We start from the raw sequence: 19,536 nt of genomic DNA on the forward strand, positions 1-19,536 counted from the left end.
CAAACGAATGAGTCATTGAAGATACATACAGAAACTTTGGAGTCAGTAAGGTTTTTTTTTTTCATTAAATGGATTACATTGGTCAAAAACATTTCATATAAATGAAAAAATTTTATTCAAAGAATCCTGAAAAACTATAGAGTCTACAAAAATATAAAGCAGCAGAACTATTTTAAACATTGATTATAATCAGCAAATCAGCATATCAGAATGATTTCTGAAGATCATGTGACCCTGATGACTAGAGAAATGATGCTGAAAATTCAGTATTGATCAAAATAAAAAAAAACTGTTGTTTTAACAATATCATTGCAAAAGACACAAAAACATTTTTAATAGTATCTTTAACATCACATTTGAACAGTAGTGTATCATTATATACCCAATAAACACATGATTTAGACATTAAAATACTTCATATTTAGGAAAGAAGCTTCTATAGGAAGTCATCTGAAGACGACTGATCATGTGGCTTTTCCAAGAGATCAGAACATACCTGCTGAAGCACCTGCCACACCATACAGGTGGTGTCTCTAGAGCCAGAGATCAGGTGGATCCCAAAGTGATCTGTGGCCAGGCACGTTACCATGTCTGCCGGGACGGAAAAATATAGACACACACAGACACACATTTACAGAGTTAGCAGATCTCTTTCCTACAATTCAAGGTTAAACTTAGAACGTCCAGTACAAGCTGGATGTGCCTATTCAAGAGAAAGAATGAAGGGGAAAAACAGCAGAGGAAAGTCAAGTTTCCATTACCCATATGTCGGATGTGCTGCCCCACTGTTCTGCCCTTGACGAGAGACGTCACTCTCAGACTGTTGTCCCAGTGGCCTCCACTGAAGAGCAACTTCCCGTCATGAGACACAACAAACAGCTGAGCAGTGACTTCTACCCCTGGAGAGAACGGCCCAGCTAGAAACCTCTGAGTCCTAGAGAGAGAGAGAGAGAGAGAGAGAGAAACAGAGAGAGAGAGAGAGAGAGAGAGAAAGAATGAGAGAAAGAGAGAGAGAGAGAGAGCTTGCTGATGTGTTGGTTATTTTCAAGAAAGTTCAGGGCAGCTACAGAACAAACGGGACGTGAGGACGTTAACCGTCAGAGAGACTCACTTTACACCAGCCACGGTGGGGTCTTTGATGAAGGTGAAGTAGTTGGATATGTTTTTGTCATAGGGCAGCCAGCCGTGAGTTCCCATCAAGCAGTTCTGGCTCAGCGTTACCTTGATAACCCAAAAACACATTATTTATAAGGGCATTAAAGACAATCTGGAATGGCATGTGTATTTGTAATGCATTAATTATTAAGTCATAAAAAAATAAACTCTGTTAGGGTGATCATAACATTATTTGAGTCAAAATTATTTTATTTATCTGGTATATATATATATATATATATATATATATATATAGCTAATCAAGCCCAGACTTACCAGAGTATCTGGACTCCCCTGTGAGATGAAAGAATGGGATTGGTTCTTAGGGACAACAGCTTTAACCAGCGGCACATTATCACTGATGCCCTAAAACACAGACGAAACTCCATCAGTCCACAGAACAACATCTGGACGAACACACGAAGCACTGCTAATTCAGTCACCTCAATGAAGAAGGATTTGAGCTCAGTGAGGTGCTCGAATATGTTGAGAGGACCGGAGTCCATACGGGTTCTCCTCTTCTCCAGCTCCTCCAGAGAGAGACGCACAGGATGGGGCTCCTAAAACACATTAACACACACACACACACACACACACACACACACACACACACACACCATCTTATCAAACAACAAATACTTGATCTCCATTGAAGCTTCTTCTAACACTGTCTGTTTGTGTGGGGAAGCATTAGAGTGCCGTACCTTCAGTAACTGGCACGGCGTCTGTCCAAAATTACTGATCATGCCTTCTAGAGCCTTCCTCTCTTTCTCATCTGTGATGGCATCCAGATCAACAGCCCCTAAAACAACCACAGACAGTTTGATTTTGCTGTATTTGAATGTCTACATCAAAAACTAGATGGACACAAGTTATAATGTGGAGTCTAAATAAACTCCAACAGGGTGACAAAATACTGATTTGAGATGACATTTTCATTATGGGAGAACAAAGAGAGAAATTGCATGAATTGAGAAACTGCATGAATGCATATGTACGAATGCATTCACCGCTTAAAACAATTCATTGTAGCATTATTATTTTATTTATACAAATGTTACGCTTTATTTTTTATATTTTCATTAATCACTTTACAATGAAAACACAGTTTAATTATGAATTAATGTCTGAAATATGGTAGCCACATCACGACTACCTTCATATGTGCAGTAGTAGAAGACATTGAGGGCCTCCACTGCAGCCGGGCCCCTCTGTTTATAGCCGAAGATCAGATCGATCCATTCATGCAGGTGGGCCGACACATACTCGGATTCCTGAGCACAGACAAATATCATCTTCATCAATAAAACGGTCACACGGTACGCTTCCAAACCTTTATTTCTCTTCGGATAGACCTGAGGCCATCAGTCATTATGAGAGGAATCTATCGAAGTGATGTTCTAGTTTTGTAACCTTTCACAGAGCCATTTCTCACTGCTTCAGGCTTTAATAGGACAGAAGTGGCAAAGGAATTGAGAAGAAGAACAGAAACAGATACTGAGAGCGGGCCGTATTCAATTACACATCCCTCCCTGGAGGCTCTGTATTGAGCTCAGTGATGAGGTCATCAGAAATGGGCTCACCAGGGCTTTGCGGTGCTTGTAGATGAAATCCTCGGGGGATTTGGCCCATTTAGGCAGGATGACATCATTTACCCTCTCTTTAGAGATCTGTAAGCGTCCCAGGTCAAATCCTACAACAGTGAGAGAGAGAACGAGATGATGCAATACAAAGGAGTCTGAGTGGAAGGGAATGTTACACTTTGTTGGTTATAATTAAGTTTTTAAACTCAAAGTGTCATTTTTTTTTTGTGCATTGAATGAAATCTGACTTTGAAACAGTGGCTAAGCTATTTATTTCTACTTTATATTTGGTGAATATTGCCCATTTAAGGTCGACAACTTTTGTGTGGGACATACTGACTCCCCCCATTGGTTTCTATGCAATCTGCCAGAAATCAACACTTTGAAAAACAGCAAAGAATCAGGTGAGGAAAATGTTTAGCTTGGTAAAGACTAAAATATGAAATACATGAGAAATATGAAAAACTTTTGAGTTTACTCCAAAGACAACTTGTGTTCAGATTTACCAAAGGACAATTCAGATTTAATTTGCTAAAAAACTCACAGAATGTTTATGGATTATGTGAACCCTAAATTATGTATGGGTTTGAGAACCAGATTACAAAAAGCAGAGCAATTGACAAATAGCAATAAATACTACTTACTCTAAGCACAAATAATGTTAGATAATATTTAAACATGCATGTGGTTATTTGCACTTTTGTGCGCAAATAGTCATTACAAGTAGTCTAGACCAAAGAGAGAGAGAGGGGAAAAAAAGCATCATTTTAAACATAAAATATGTGGGTAAAATTGACCCCTAACACAATAGAAATTGATTGAAATGATTCAATTTCTCACATATTTTATATTTTTTAGTCTCTGAAAAGCTACAATAGATGTTTCCACAACACAAAAGTTGAACCCAGTTTTTAAAACTTGCAATACTAGCTCAACTAATCTTTGATTTACTCACCGTCCTGGTTCTCCAAGAACTCTGGGAAGTAGAAGAATTCTGGGATGAGCTCTTTGACGTCGTTGGGATTGTCCATGAGGGTTTGCCAGGTAGCAGGAATAGAGTGAAACTGACGGTCGGCACAGTCAAACCTGCCACACACAGACAGATCAACTTTATTCATACCGTATAATAAAACAGGCTTTATGAGGACATGGCAACCCTAAGTATATTCAGATACGATGGAACCTTTTCACAAGACTGTGTTGACACGTTTAACAGTCATCAGCATCATAAATCCTCAAAAGATTTTTTTTTCTATTTTTTTTTATGTATGTTCTTTGTATTATATTACATTTGCATAAAAAAAATAGTTTGCACAAATGCGTGGGTGTTTTCTTATCTATGGAAGGGACGGTAAATTTGACTGCCATATCAGTCTCTCTCAATTTTTTTCCTTTTATTGAAAGTCATAAAAATACTGTTGTGGAGTCTTTCTTTTGCTATTTTGAACAAATGGGAATGCAACAAATATATTTGTGGTACTGGTACTCCAATTCACGTCTCAATGACCCAACTATGAGGACTTCCGCTGCTGAGAAACCCGGAAATGTGAAAAAGCTCCATTGCCTTTGTTGAAATATCTATCAGTCAAAAGCCAATCATAAAATATACCATTGTTTTGAAGAATCTGTAAAGGTACGTTAGCAAAAGCAGGCTGTTTAATTCTAAGGGACAGACTGTAATAATCCTGGCCATTATATGAATTTCACTTCAGTAACTTTTTCTTTTCAAAGCATGCAAAAATATTGAGTGAATCATTTTCGAGAACAATTGAGTCTGTTGATAAAAAAAAGGACAAAAGAAAGGGAGGAAAGACAGTGAAACCGAATTTTAAGGCAAAAAGACAAACCCAGACGAGCATTACCTGCCGCTCTGCAGCTGGATGTGCAGGGATGTGAAGGGTTCGACTCGAATGAGGTAATGCATGACTCCAGCGGCGTTCGAGTAGTGCGTGCCGTAGTGGAAACGGTCTATGGTGCCCGTGGGGTCTTCAAAACTCTCATATCTGCAGAATAAACATCACTTACAATCAGCTGCATTCACTGCTGACATGAATTCAATTCTATAGTGAACTGCTTCACTGTTAAACAGGAAGCTACTTTCTAAGGGAACACCTCAAAGTGGAACCTCATAAGTGACAGAGAACACCACACAAGACCAGTGTTCCAGGTTTAAAACTACAATCATTAAAAATGGGCAATATATATATATGTTTGTGTATGTATTTTAATCAGAGGTTAATGAAACACACAAAGTTTGCTTATCATGTACAAAACTCTTCATGTTCATCACAATGCATTCTGGGATGGTGTTATGTGTGACGGGTGAATGCTACCATATTTAGCCTATACAAGGTATTTTATAAAACTGAAATCTCACAGCCTACTATTTGGTAAATCCTTCAGATGACTAAAAATGTTGCCTAGGTGTTGTTATAGTTAACTAAAACTTTTTTCTAAACTAAAATGACTGAGAGAACCAGACCAAGACAGGAACGCACTTCTCTCTGACGGCTTTGGCGTTCCTCTCGTTCAGCACGGCCACAGGTTTGGAGAGATCTCTGAACACCCGCGGATCGGACAGATCCAGCTCCTCAGACGTATAATCCGAGAGGATCCAGGGGAACTAGAATCAGCAGATAGGGTCACATAGAGTATGATCATTCAGGAAGTGAATGAGCGCTGATGTGCTCCACATTCAAACAGAGCTCAGAGCAGCTGTGGAAGGGGCACTCACCACAGGATACTGAGACAGATCATTATACGTCCGTCCTGCTATGGTGTTCAACTGCATCAGGTAGTCAAAGTTTGAGATCTCCCTGTTCACCCATTTCTGATGAGAGAGGGAAAGAAGAGTCAGCTCTGAACCTTCAGTGATGTACTGGATGAAACCGAGATGCTTCGTGTGTGTGCAGTGACCTGTGTGAGTCCAGAGGCTTCCAGCAGCTCCTGCGGCGAGTGAGTGACATGAAGAGAGAGAGAGCGCAGCAGCAGCAGCATCCGGCTGTACACTTTATTACGCACCTGTCAATCAAACAGAAACAACCAATCATAAGAGACAGAACAAAAGGAGGAGGGAGTTCAAAAATAACAACCGCAGAAATATCTGTGTGAAATCCAGGGTTATCATACAGTAATTGACAAAGCACAAAACTATTTTTGCTACTAAAAATATATCTAAAACAATAAATAAATGTATTTTATTTCAGCTAGTTGCCAAAGCATGAAGCATTACGTTCATATAGGGAAAGAGAAAAAGAAGAGGAGAAAGATGCTGTAAGATTCCCGACCTCCTTCTTGAAGTTCAGGAAGTAGTTGGTCTGGTCGATGAGGAAGATCTCCAGAGCCGAGCGCCGGAGGTTGTACCTGCGCAGGTGAATCTCTCTGATCTGAGACAGAGGCCATTTGAAGTCCTGACCTACACCTGAAAAGAAAGATCAGCATCATCTCTGTCCTCATATGTATGACTTCACACTGCTGAATTTCACTGCACCAGCTTCTCCTCACCTTCCTCTTTCTCTGCGCTGCTGTCGTAGAAGTAGATGTGTTGTGTGGTGAGCTCCAGACGACCCGGATAGACGTCCACCACCGTGACCAGCTCACAGTCCTCAGAGATCACCAGCTTCTCCTTCTGACCCGCCTCTTCTGAATCAGCCCTTTAAAAAAAAAAAAAAAAAGAAATTCATACTTTTATTCAGTAAAGATGCATATGGCAGTAAAGAGATTTATAATTTTACAAAAATAATATTTAAAATAAATGCTCTTCTGAACATTCTATTCATTGAAATATCCTTAAAAAAAATATTAAGCAGCACAATTTTTCAATATTGATAATAATCAGAAATGTTACTTGAGCATCAAATCAGAATATTAAATGATTTCTGAAAGATCATGTCACACTGAAGACTGGAGGAATGATGTTAAATATATTCACATAGAAAACGGTTGCTTTCAATTGCAATAATATTTCACAATATTACTGGTTTTTAATGTACTTTTGATCAAATAAATGCAAGAGACTTCATTCAAAACATTTTTTTTTTTAAATCTTACTGACCCAATACTCTTTAAAAGTACTGAACATGGAAATTGATAATGCAGGAAACAAACTAACCCATGTTATATGCAATGAAAAATTAGAGGCTCAAATTATTAAATAAAAAACAATTATCAAATCTTTGAACTAAAATCTAATCTTTAGGATAAAAGAGCATTATTCAAGGCCATTACACATCCAGTTATTAAGTAAAAGTGTGTTTCTGTATTCAGCTCCAGTGACTGGTTACTGCTCCCGTCCATCCAAACTGAGACTCACTGATTGGCCGAAGCAGGATCCTCCTCTAGGAGCTCCAGGATGTCATCCTCCAGATCACTGACCTTCACCTGTTTGACCGCCTCTAACAACAGCGACTCGGCGTTTACCTGCTGGTGCTGCACACCTGAAGCAACACACACACAAAACCACTTACTTCCTAAAATGCCCACCACAAGATTTATAAATGTTACAAGTAACCGTTTCTAAGTGTGTATATCTTGCCTAGGTTGTCTCTCAAGGCACTGGCTTCTCTGTGGGGGTCAAAGTTGTAATTCCGCACCAGTTTGAGTCTCATACGAGAGTAGTTCTCAGCGCTAGAGAGCTTCCAGTGTACGTCCTTCTGCTGCCTGCAAACACAAACAGAGCACATTAATTAGCGCTGTATTATATGTGATTTACTGCTTAAAGTCGATGTGATACAAACAGTATCCACTCCTGGTCTCAGTGACCTTTACAGACAGAAAGGACACTCACTTGTCCACCCAGGGTCCTCTCTCACAGAAGAGTCCTCTGCGCGCCGCTCTCCACTGCCTGAGGATGGCGCTGTTCTGCGTGTGGATCTGTTTCAGCATGCTGTTGTACCTCAGGTTCTCCTGACGCCCTCGGCGACTGAACGGTTCCACAAACTGCTCCTGGGGGGGTTGAGGGAAACGAAAACTGTTTGTAAATTCTACATTAAATTTGAACACTGCAATTCGGAATCTTTTGAAAATAAGTTTAGAAAAGTTTTGATAAAAATACAGTAAGAACTGTAATATTGTGAGATATTTTTACAATTTAAAATGGCTATTTTCTATTTGAACATATTTCAAAACATGATTTATTTCTATGATCAAAGCTGATTTTTTTTGCATCATTCCTCCAGTCTTCAGTGTCACATGATCTTCAGAAATCATTCTAATATGCTGATTTGCTGCTCAACAAACATTTCTGATTATTATCAATGTTGAAAATGTTGTGCAGCTTCATATTTTTGTAAAAAAAAAAACGAGAATCCATACATATCTTTTAGGATTCCTGGATGAATACAAAGTTCAACAGATCAATTACTTTCAAAAAAAGTGTGTAAAAAGTGCAGATGTTTTTGCACCTGAAAGCGTGTCTTGCTCTCTCCTCTCTCTCGCTCCCTGCGGTGCAGTCTGAGCATGAACGCCTCATAACAGTCCTTCCAGTAGAGAGCCATGTTCTCATGACCCTGACTGAACGTCTCCAGCTCATATTGCTTCATGTAGGGTATAATCTTATAAAACAGATTCACAAAACTCAGATTTATTAACTACTGTACAGGGTGTAACGAAGAGCAGACACCGAACAACTACTACAATGTATTAATAGTTAAACATATCAAAAATAGAACATACATGAGACATCACCCAGCTCAAAATCACAACTAGTGTATTAATACAGGTCTTACATATTTATCCAAATAGACCCTCCACTCCGGAGAGCTGCAGTACAGCTGGAAGTCCTCGAAGAAGGACGGGCTCCCGTTGGAGTCGGGGAGCGAGGGGAGGTGCAGCTCCATGTACAGGAGCTTGTGGACTTTAGACAGGAGGGTACGGAGGAGAGGCACTAAAAACGAGTAGGTCTCCCCTGTCCGCTCCTCGCTCACGGAGCGCCTGAGGATCCCCTCCACACGGCCCAGAAGATAACAGGCCTCGTCCTGAGAGTCCACCGTCTTCGTCTGCAGGATGCCATTCAGTTTGGCCGTAGCCATGGCACACACCTGCCAGGATGAGGACCCTTGTGAATGAACTGAAGATCTGAGTACGTTTATGATTATTAGTTCAAAAGTTTGGGCTTGGTAAGGTTTTCTTAGTGTTTTGAAAAGAACGCTCGCCTTTATTTGATTAAAAAATAAAGTACAGTTTTCTAGTGAAACAGTAACACTGTAATACTTTCCATTTGAATATATTTATAAAATGCAATTTAGTCCTGTAATGCAAAATTGAATTTTAGTGTCACGTGATCCTTCGGAAATCATTCTAATATGCTGCTCGAGAAACATTTCTGATTATTATAAAAGTCGAAAACAGTTATGACTTAATTTCTTTGTGGAAACCACAAGATTCAAGAGTCTCTGATGAACAAAGAGCAGCATTAATTTAAAATAGAAAACAGTTGTACCATGTAAATTACTTTGCTGATAACAAATGATTCAAGGATGCAGGATAAATGTAATGCATCCTTGCTAAAGCATAATTTGTGACCCTGGACCACAAAACCAGTTATAAATAGCACAGGTATATTTGTAGCAATCGCAAACAATAATACATTGTATGGTTCAAAATTATAGATTTTTCTTTCATGCCAAAAATCATTGGATATTAAGCAAAGATGATTTTTTAGGAAAGATATTTTGTAAATTTCCTACCGTTAATATATAAAAACGTAATATGCATTGCTAAGATCTTCACTTGGACATATTTAAAGGCGATGTATAAATCTCAATTTGAAAGAAGTTGACCCTTATGACTTGTTTTGTGGTCCAGGGTCTCATATGACGACTTTATGACCTCTCACCTGTGGGTCTTCCTGTGCCATGAACCCAAACAGCAGCCGTAGTCCCACCTGAGACAGCTGGAGCCACTGCGTCCCAGAGGCGTACCACACCATCAGCCCGTCCATCAGAGTCACCATCTCTTCCAGAACCTTCTCAGTCCACAGAGCGGGATTCACCAGCCCCTCAGCCTGCAGGAAGTCCTGCACCACGTGCAGAAGACGCACCGCGTTCTCCGTGTGCTGCGGCAGCGTGGCCGTCGTCGCCTCTCGGTTGTCCGTTACGGCCAATTCCAGCATCCTCTCCATCAGGCTGGAGAGAAATACATGAGAAGATGCGTGAACAACTAAACTGTTCAAATCGATTCTGAATGCAAACATATTAAACGGAAAATTAAGCTCTTGACTGAGAATAATGTATTTGGGTGCATCACAAGCATTGAGCAGCAGTTCCAAAGAAAGCACAGGGTGGATGTAGTCTGACCTGAGTTTGATGTGGTCGACGGGCAGCAGCAGCTCGTTGGCAGTGCCCAGTTTGGTGAGAGCGGAGAACACCTGCCCCCTCTCCAGCCAGGCGGCGTCATCTGACCCCTCCACCCCTCTCCACATGACACACAACACCATCTCCAACAGCAGACGGGACAACTCCTCCTCCGCACGCTGGGCGACAAGACAGAGGCTTACATCAACCAATCACTGACTGCAAATGAACAGACATCGGCTCTGGATAATAATAGTATTTTTGAGGAAACTTAAAACTATTAGTAATATATAAACTATAAAATATACAAAATATTATATTTAAAACCCATGGTGTTAACAGTTTATTATACCAACTTGCATGGGACACAATTATAAATATATTAGTAAAATATAAACTAGTATATTCTATGCCACTACCTTTCAACAGTTCCGGGATGGAAATATTTTTTAATGTTTCTTTTTTAAATAAAAGTCTGATACGCTCAGCAAGGGTTGCACTGATTCGATCAAAATACAGTAAAAGCAGTACTACTGTGAAATGATTATCAATGTTGAAAGGCTTAATATTTTTGTGGAAACAGTGATACTATTATTTCAGGAATTCTTAGATGAATACAAAGTTCAACAGAACAGCATTTATTTGAAACAAATATTTTGTAACATTATAAATTTCCTTACTGCCACTTTAGATCAATGTAATGCTTTCTTGCCAAATATACATATTAATTTTAAAGAGTAGTGTAATTATAATTGCTATTGCTTTTGTTTGCTAAAACAATGTTTTGTTTTGTTTTTTACCACAAAATCTGTGTTTTTTAATAAAGCTTTTATAAAACAATAAACAGTAAACAATATAACACATCAATATTTGATAAACAATATTTAACAATTTTTTTTTTAAATAAAAAATATGGAGTTAATTCATATCAATAAATCAAAATACACAACTATTCCTGCGAGTAATTAAAAAGTGGCTTTAAAAAGTCACATTAATATTGAATGTGTGCGGTCTCATATAATAAGTATTTTACAATGCATTTCTATGTGGCTCATCTATAAATTATATTTAAGAGTCACTTCATACGATCACCAACAGTACTATTTATCAGGTACTTCTTCCTAATAACAAAATAAATAGTATGACACCAAGCAGTAACGCACATCAGTCTCACCTCACTGTTAAAAGACTCTCCCAGGGACACATTGTCACTAAACAGGAAGCTGTCATCGTTCAGAGAGGAAGCTCCTGGGAAGGGCTTTGTGTTCTCCAGAGGAGACGGTGTGCTCTGCATGCTGCCCGGAGTCTGACTGCCGCTGTCCCCGTGATCAAACAGATGCAGCTGGGACAGGTCCAAAGTCAAGACCCCAGTTTTCCCGCCCCAGGTTTTGGGTGTGGGTGCATCCCCTGGTGTTTCAGAGAGGGACATCAGCTCTCCGTTGTCCAGGCTGTCTATGGACCTGCTGTCTGAGGCGCTGTCTCGCTCCTCAAGCCTTTCTCCCAGAGTCCTGCGCTCCAGAGGAGGCTCCAGACGGTTTCCTCCGCTGCTGCGACTAAGCTCCAAACTCCCCAGGCTGCTGGCGTCACCTCGGCCTGAACCAGAACCTCCGTCGCTCCCGGGGCTCCGGACAAACAGACTCATTAGAGTGCCCTGCCAACACGTCTGCCTGGAGATCTGCAGCGCTGCGTCCTGCTGAGACTGCAGCAGTGCATACACCTGCAGGAAACAACAGAGGGATGTATACTGTAGACTAGAAACATGACTGGACAGCATTTCATTTAGTGCACAGTTAAGGTTTTTTTTTTTTTTGCAAACACTATTTATTTATATTAGTTAAAGACAAAGTTCAACCAAAATTGAAAACTATGTCTCATGTATGCAAAATATTTAAAATATATATATTTTTTTCTTTCTTTTTTTTCTTTTTTTTTTTGTGCTCCACAGAAAAAAAAAATAACTTGCTTGTTTTGAGTGACACTCTTCTTTTCTGAGCTATTCCTTAAAATATATGTTTTACCAAGATTTTAGCACTGATAACTGTGGTGTATTCACGTGATAAGTGCTCTCACCCTCTTGCATACAGTCAGGCGAACGCTGGGGCCGGCCTTATGGGTCAGCAGAACCACATCCATCAGATCTTTATAGTTTTTAACAGTATCTAGAGGACAAAGAGATTAAACAAGGAGGGTTTCACATCACAAATTCAGTGCGGCCTCATACGGGATATGCTTAATTAAAACAAAACCAAAAAATTGTTACCTAAAAAAAAAAAAAAAAAAAAAAAATTAATATTATACTATTGTAATCCAAAAAAAAAAAAAAAAACGAATTATTTAGAATTAATATAAATTTCCAAGGCCACATTTTTTACTGATGTACTAAAATACCTGAAACTGAAATAAAATGAATGAAAACTACATAAAAATACCAAAAATACACAAATTACATAGGAATAAAAACCAATTCAAAATACTAATACAAACTATATTTAATAAAAACTAGTATCTTAATGACACTGAAATTAAACTCTGATTATACAGAGCAAGCAAAAGAGACATAGAGAGTAATAATAGCAATTATTAAAAAATGTTATATTATACACACACACACACACAGACACGCACACAGACACGCACACAGACACGCACACTCACGCACAGACTGACCAGTAGACAGCACTTGGTGAAGGAGGCACTTGATGAGGGTGGAGGTGAGGTGCAGGTCAGAGAACAGCAGACTGAGGCCGGAGTATCCCACGTCCCTCAAGCGCAGCCTCTGCTTGCTCTTCTCATACACACGGTCACACTTCAGCATCTGCTCGAACAGCTGCACAAACACACAACAACATTCAGACTAATAACACATGCATCTGACAAAGATTCATTTTAACTCAACACAGCCATTAGCAAATATGTTATAATGCAAAAGGCATCACATAAATCATATTTATAGCTAATTAGAATTCTAATATGAATATTATATTGTGATATATTTCAAATGATTACATTTACATTTACTGCTGCAGTGTAGTTGCTAAGGTGTCCAAACAGCTGATTAAAACACATAACAATATTTGCTTTGGACTTTCTTTTGTTGTAAACAGTGTGTCATCAGTGCATATTTCTCTCCTGATTCAGACAAGACAATTCTTTCACTGGAGAAAGCAATATTATAGATATTTAAGCTGGCTTTAAGTTAAAAACAACTTAGTGGTGTATTATTTCTTACAAAAAAATAGCAGCTTTTCACTTCACTTCATAACTGATGGACTGGTGTGGATTATTGTGGTTTTTATCTACTGTTTGGACTCTCATTCTGACGGCACCCATTCACTGCAGAGCATTCACTGGTGAGCAAGTGATGCAATGCTACATGTCCCCAAATCTGTTCCCATGTTGAAACAAACTCTGAGGGTGAGGACGTTTTCAGTAAATTCTCATTTTTATGCAAACGATTCCTTAAAGTTGAGATCTCTAACTGACAGAGGCTGCTCAGAGCATGAAGTGCACCTTGAAGACGAGCTCTCGGAGGCGGTCCGAGTGTTTGTTGTTGAGCAGCAGAGCGTAGCAGGAGTCGATCGCTCCTGGTTCAAACAGCAGCAGGAAGAGCTGGTCCCGCGCCGCGCTGGTCTGCAACAGAGTCAGCAGCAGCTCCAGGATCCCACACAGCTGCAACAGCACACACACACGCGTCAACTCCATGCCTCGTTAATGTTTATTGCTAATAAGTGATAAGAGCAGGAGAAACCGGAAGAGACTGCGATTGAATGAATTGGCAGGGCAGTAAATCCAGTTTGCGGTTAAGCGCACCGAGGTTTAGGAATAATTAAATGGAGAAGGTCAGAGGATGTTTGCTACTGATTAGAAAGGGCAGATCAATAACAATAAAGGAGAGTGCTTCTTTCCTAGTCTCTCTCTCACACACACACACACACAGAGACAAAGAGTTAGACGTTACCTTATCACCACACAGAATGTGAAAAATGGCAGGTTAAAAAAAAAAAAATACGTACCAACTTGTTGTTCAGAGTCAGTCTATTTTATTATTATTATTTTTTTTTTTTTTTTTTTTTAAGGAAACCTTAAATACTTAAATATTTCTGTTGAAACATTTTTGAAATATAATTTAAATGCAATATTACATAAGATATTTTAATTTGTAATTTTATAATAAAGCAGCTTAGAGTTATTTTACTAGAATATCTTCAATTGAATATTAAAGCTAAAATAATGCTCAAGGAAAATAAAAAATTGGTAAACCAACTCGTGAAAATACAGAAAAATTCCCTGAAATTTAGTCTTGCAGCTTAATTTAAATTTAAATTAATGAATACCTTGCTAACTTTGTAAATAGTTGTAAATAATAAACTATGCACTGCAGTGGTGATGATAAAGTACACTCTTTTTAGTAATAAATAAAAAAGTACGGCCGAAAGGGACGGTGATCTTTCATTTAATGTTACTTAATATTTTGTTTCTGATACATGTCAATCAAACAAACCTTAAAACTGTATCAAGGTTTATCAATGAAGCAGCAATGTTTTCAACATTGATAATAACAATCATCATATCAGAATGATTTCTGAAGATCATGTGACACTGAAGATTGGAGGAATGAAGCTGGAAATTCCCAGCAGTGAATTCTGAGAAACTGCATCTTCCTCTTCTCACCTGCTCCTCGTCTCCAATGGCAGCGATGTATCCCAGAATGCTCTGGATCTCTTCTTGGGTGGTTCCCTTGCTGATGTAATACTTCAGGAGGCCGCAGAGAGAAGCTCTGATTGTCTTGATGTCGTCTTCGATCAGATCCGCATCTTTACTTCCAGAACTAGAAAGGTAAGAGAGAACAGATCTGATGGAGACTGACTGGATGGAGAACAGCTGTGAGGAGATTAAGGGATTGTGGGAGATGTAGTCTCACCCATAATAAAGCCGAACTGTGTCCAGCAGGAACTGCACTCCATATTTCTTCCTGAACTGCTTCCTGCTGTCTTTGATGACGGTTGACATGTACTGGATGTGACCTTCACCGTGAAAAACACATCAAGATCAGAGTGAACAGAGACCTCTGGAAGGATCTTCCCTTGCATTTTCTTCATAGGGAAATCCGTCTTCCAGATTGAGTTTAGTCCAAAGATTTAAACATGATTTAAAAAATAATATATATAATATTTAATATAAATTAAAATCACAATAATTTGATGCTTCTACAGAAGAATATATTTGTATTTTCTATAATATAATATAATATAATATAATATAATATAATATAATATAATATAATATAATATAATATAATATAATATAATATAATATAATATAATATAATATAATATAATATAATATAATATAATATAATATAATATAGCAACCCCAGAGCTAATGGTTATGGAGCACAAGAGGGACATTTAAAAATAAAATATATTATTATTTTATAATAATGTAATTTATTTATCAATTACGAGTAATCAATTTAGTAATTCATTAAAACATTAAAATGAAAAAGCTAAATAAAATTATTGCATGGACAAATTAATAGACAATTAAAACCTTAATTTAATTGATTTTTTACAATAAAAAAAAAAATGAAACTATACATTACAGAAATAATAAAAAAGGCATTTACATATAAATAATGCATAAAACACTACTCAGTGTGTTTTAAAATGTAAATTAATAAAACCGTAAAGTAAATTAATAAATAATTTTTTATATGCACCAATAAAAAACAAATATGCTTATTTATTTGACAATCAAAAAAAGAATATAATAATTTTTATTATAATTTTTTTTTGCTATGTAGAAAATGAATGGGATTTTCTCTACAATCATAAATCATTAAAATATTTAACAAAAATAATGACAATCAGTTTGTGTAACAAAAGCATGCATGAACAAAACCATTTGCTTGTTTAAACACATAAATGCAGCATGAATAAATCTCCCTAACACACACACACACACCGATGCGCAGCGGGAAATCTCCTTGGTTCCAGATGCTGAAGTTGAAGAGCAGGTGTGTGTGGAGCTGCTGCAGGAGCTGCGAGTTCTTCTCATGCGTCATCTGCTCGATCAACAGCTGAACCGCCACCAGCACGCTCACGTCCACCAGGAACGCCGGCAGCTGCGCACACACACACACCGACAGCAAATGAAGACATACACAGTGAAGGACTGAGGAACCAAAGGAAAGAGATCTATGGTACCTTCTGCAGCAGAGCTCCTAGCGTGGCCACAGCGTGGGAGTGCAGAAGGGTTTCCTGGTTTATGGGATGCCTCTGCAGGAAGTGCTTGATCACCAGCAAGAACGTCGCCACCAGATTCTTCTCCAATCTGGCCTCTGAATAAGAAATGTCCACAAACATCATATCACAAGATTATTAAGACCTAAAGAGGCAGGCAGTGACATCTTTAAGATGCAAAAGATCAGTCACACAGCAAGCAAATAACACTGTTATTGTAGCATTAGTTATATACTATTTATTCATATTTTTAATTAGCTATTACTTTTATATTTTGACTTTTAATATTAATTTTATGTGCTTTTGTCTTTTTAACTATTTACTTCTTTACTGTTTCTACTTTAATTATATTTATTTCAGTTTTACTTTATAAAGTAATAATTGTAATATATACTACTTTTTTTGAGCTTGACATTTAATATATATATATTAATATATATAAAATAGTTTGCATGATCAGAAATAAAGCTAAAAAAAAAAAATATATATATATATATATATATATATATATATATATATATATATATATATTTTTTTTTTTTTTAGCTTTATTTCTGATCATGCAAACTATTTTTACAGTCATAAATTGAATCATAATTGCAGAAAAGGAGCAGGTGAGATGCAAAAGATCTTTTACTTTTTATATTTTCCCTTTTTTCACTTTTGTTGTTTTAGTAACTCTAGTAATGAAACTTAATTAAATTTAATTACATTTTTAAAAAAGAAAAAAAAAGGATTTTCTCATTTTTATTCATAATTTTCGTTTTTAATTTTTTTTTTTAATTTAATTTTATTTTAGCATTATTTCTATCAATTAAAAAAAGTTAATAGTTTTAGTAACTTATCAGGAGCGTGTGCTCACCTGACGCTCTGTTTGAGGGCAGTATGACCCAGTCTCCATCAGCGGGTGTGGCTGAGTCAGGGGTGATGAACTCTGACCCCGAGGGGTCCACGTGATGCACATCAGGGGTTAACAAAGTCAACTGTTCCAAGACTGGGAGCAACACAGGAAGCCCTCCAACACAGTTGATCATGTCCTACAATAAGAGAGAGCTTGTCAACAGAAGAAGAAGAACTGAAGACACACTTGGACAGATTACAACAGTCAGAGCAGAAACAGATGAAGGATACACACTTTGATATCCCAGTTGACCACTTTATTTCCTGTCAGGCGACCGTGGAGCATATTAGGGGACAAATCCAGACAAATTGGGTTCCTACATGCCTGTACATGCAAAAGGACAGTAATCAGTGTGTTTATTTTTAATTTCGGCCACTTGTGTCTCTTCCACTCACCAAGGCGAAATGTACTTGATCAAAAATATTGTGAAAAATTATTACAACTAAAAATAATTATTTTCTGTTTTAATAGATTTTTTTAAAATGTCATTTATTCCTGTGATCAAAGCTGAATTTTCCCAGAATTTTGATCTTCAAACATGAAAATCCAACATAAACATCTGAATTACTACATGTAGAACTATAAACAAGGCAAAAGAATCTGAAATAGTCACAAACTATTTAATATTAATTATAAAATATTATTCATATGTTGATTTATCACTCAGTTGTGGTGTCAAGTTTCACAAATGTAATTAAGTAATTAACTAAGACAGCAGTGACATGAGATAAGATGTCAAAAGAACGTTGAGATAAAAATATATAAAACCCATTTAGTTAAATATAACATATTATCCCTGTGCATGATTTTATATAGCTCAGCCCTATTTTACACTGACCTATAAAGGCAGCTCACCTTTGGAGAATAGTGTAGCAGAAGTTTGGGCGCCAGATCTCCGAGTTCAGCCTCTTGACTTTTAAAGGCAGAAATACAGTTTGGGCCTGTGCTACAGAGGGCTTTGACGTGACTGGCTTGAAGGGGCTCGTGGAAGACCATGACGCTTCCCAGCTGCCCTTGCAGTGAGGTTGGACTGCCCCACTCGCTGTCCTGAGTCCCCGCCGAAATCAGTTTGGTGACAGACTCAGGTTTGGTCCCTAGCAGCCCGCCCCAGCCCGGGAGGATAGCGCCAAAAGATGAGCGTCCGGAGGAATTGCCTCCAGAAAACGGAGGATCTGGGATCTGAGAGGGAGGAGGCGTCGTGGTGCGGTGACCCGCTGAACCGATACAGCACGACGTGAAGGCCTGAGAGAGAGATACACACAATAAAAGACTTGATCGCACTGACACAGGGAGATTTGGGAGGGTTTTCAAATACCTCAGTCATGGTCGGGTACTTTAAAGGTGCTGATAGTTTCTGCTGTCCATCCACAAAGATGTAGACCAGACTCTGGCCGAACGGCCTCTTCCCCGGCACGTGAACCACACCAATACTGTGCTAAAGGTCAAGCACAAACCAGACATCAGTTAACCCATGGTAAATAAATACAAATACAAGTACGACTCTTCTTTGGTCATGTGACTCACCCAGAGCGAATCGCAGAAGCAGTAGTCAGGCAGCATGACGGTGACGTATTCTTTCTTAGTGCACACCGCAACCACAAGCACTCCGGCTGAACTGATGAAGGCCTCGAACCCGGTGCCGCCCGGGGTGAAAAAACTACACAAAAACACACAACATTATAAAGCAGTCCACATAGCCATCATAGTGCAAATAAATTATATACTGCAATTAAAAGGGACACACACACACACACACACACACTGGAGACTGCAAATTTTAAACAAAAATTGTTTCAAAAAATAACTAAAAGCATAAAACAAAAAATTAAGAAGCTAGAAAACAAAATAAAAAACAGCAACATGTAATGCAACAGCTAAATACACAAAGTGCTGAATACGCAAACAGACAAATAAATAAAAAGTGGGGCACACAAAATACACAAACTTGTCCTTTTAAAAATTCACTCCTATTCTTTATATATAAAATATATTATACAATATTTTGAAAATATTTGTAATGATTGTATTGTATAACTGTTTCTAAATTGTACTTAAAAAAAATGAGTTAAAAATTAAAGAAAGAAAAAAATAACTAAAAAAACAAACATATCTTGGTGCTAAAATACTATCATTCAAAACTGACAATAAATTGATACTTTTATTCAGAAAGGCTACATTTTAACTGATCAACAGTGATGGTAAAGGCAATATTTCTATTTTAAATTAATAAATAGAATATTTGTAAACTTTCTATTCATTAGATATTGTATTTATGTGTATTATGGTTTAAGTTTTCAAAAAAAGTTTTTTTATCCTCATGATAATAATAATTTTTCAGCAGCAGATCAGCATATCAGAATGAT

The 19,536-nt window shown here is 37.8% G+C and overlaps 1 protein-coding gene across 4 annotated transcripts in view; it reads right to left on the reverse strand.

Moving 5' to 3' along the window:
* The window catches only part of nbeal1 (neurobeachin-like 1), a 50,084-nt gene that overhangs the window by 6,926 nt on the left and 23,622 nt on the right, over nt 1-19,536 (reverse strand). For all 4 annotated transcript variants that reach the window (XM_026256318.1, XM_026256314.1, XM_026256316.1 and 1 more), the window contains 35 exons: nt 18,698-18,830; nt 18,489-18,608; nt 18,029-18,415; nt 17,408-17,497; nt 17,135-17,309; nt 16,237-16,370; nt 15,995-16,154; nt 14,952-15,054; nt 14,702-14,858; nt 13,541-13,699; nt 12,698-12,857; nt 12,101-12,189; nt 11,205-11,747; nt 10,034-10,209; nt 9,574-9,862; nt 8,465-8,776; nt 8,141-8,290; nt 7,525-7,682; nt 7,273-7,397; nt 7,051-7,174; nt 6,243-6,391; nt 6,026-6,159; nt 5,655-5,759; nt 5,473-5,568; nt 5,237-5,361; nt 4,601-4,741; nt 3,694-3,824; nt 2,739-2,848; nt 2,312-2,429; nt 1,860-1,957; nt 1,599-1,715; nt 1,432-1,521; nt 1,112-1,221; nt 762-934; nt 497-591 (listed from right to left, as the gene is read on the reverse strand). In XM_026256318.1, coding sequence (XP_026112103.1) covers nt 497-591; nt 762-934; nt 1,112-1,221; nt 1,432-1,521; nt 1,599-1,715; nt 1,860-1,957; nt 2,312-2,429; nt 2,739-2,848; nt 3,694-3,824; nt 4,601-4,741; nt 5,237-5,361; nt 5,473-5,568; nt 5,655-5,759; nt 6,026-6,159; nt 6,243-6,391; nt 7,051-7,174; nt 7,273-7,397; nt 7,525-7,682; nt 8,141-8,290; nt 8,465-8,776; nt 9,574-9,862; nt 10,034-10,209; nt 11,205-11,747; nt 12,101-12,189; nt 12,698-12,857; nt 13,541-13,699; nt 14,702-14,858; nt 14,952-15,054; nt 15,995-16,154; nt 16,237-16,370; nt 17,135-17,309; nt 17,408-17,497; nt 18,029-18,415; nt 18,489-18,608; nt 18,698-18,830 — 5,536 coding nt within the window. The remainder of the gene's footprint in view (nt 1-496; nt 592-761; nt 935-1,111; nt 1,222-1,431; nt 1,522-1,598; nt 1,716-1,859; nt 1,958-2,311; nt 2,430-2,738; nt 2,849-3,693; nt 3,825-4,600; nt 4,742-5,236; nt 5,362-5,472; nt 5,569-5,654; nt 5,760-6,025; nt 6,160-6,242; nt 6,392-7,050; nt 7,175-7,272; nt 7,398-7,524; nt 7,683-8,140; nt 8,291-8,464; nt 8,777-9,573; nt 9,863-10,033; nt 10,210-11,204; nt 11,748-12,100; nt 12,190-12,697; nt 12,858-13,540; nt 13,700-14,701; nt 14,859-14,951; nt 15,055-15,994; nt 16,155-16,236; nt 16,371-17,134; nt 17,310-17,407; nt 17,498-18,028; nt 18,416-18,488; nt 18,609-18,697; nt 18,831-19,536) is intronic.

Source organism: Carassius auratus, chromosome 6 (genome assembly GCF_003368295.1).
Source record: "Carassius auratus strain Wakin chromosome 6, ASM336829v1, whole genome shotgun sequence".
Lineage (NCBI taxonomy): Eukaryota > Metazoa > Chordata > Actinopteri > Cypriniformes > Cyprinidae > Carassius > Carassius auratus.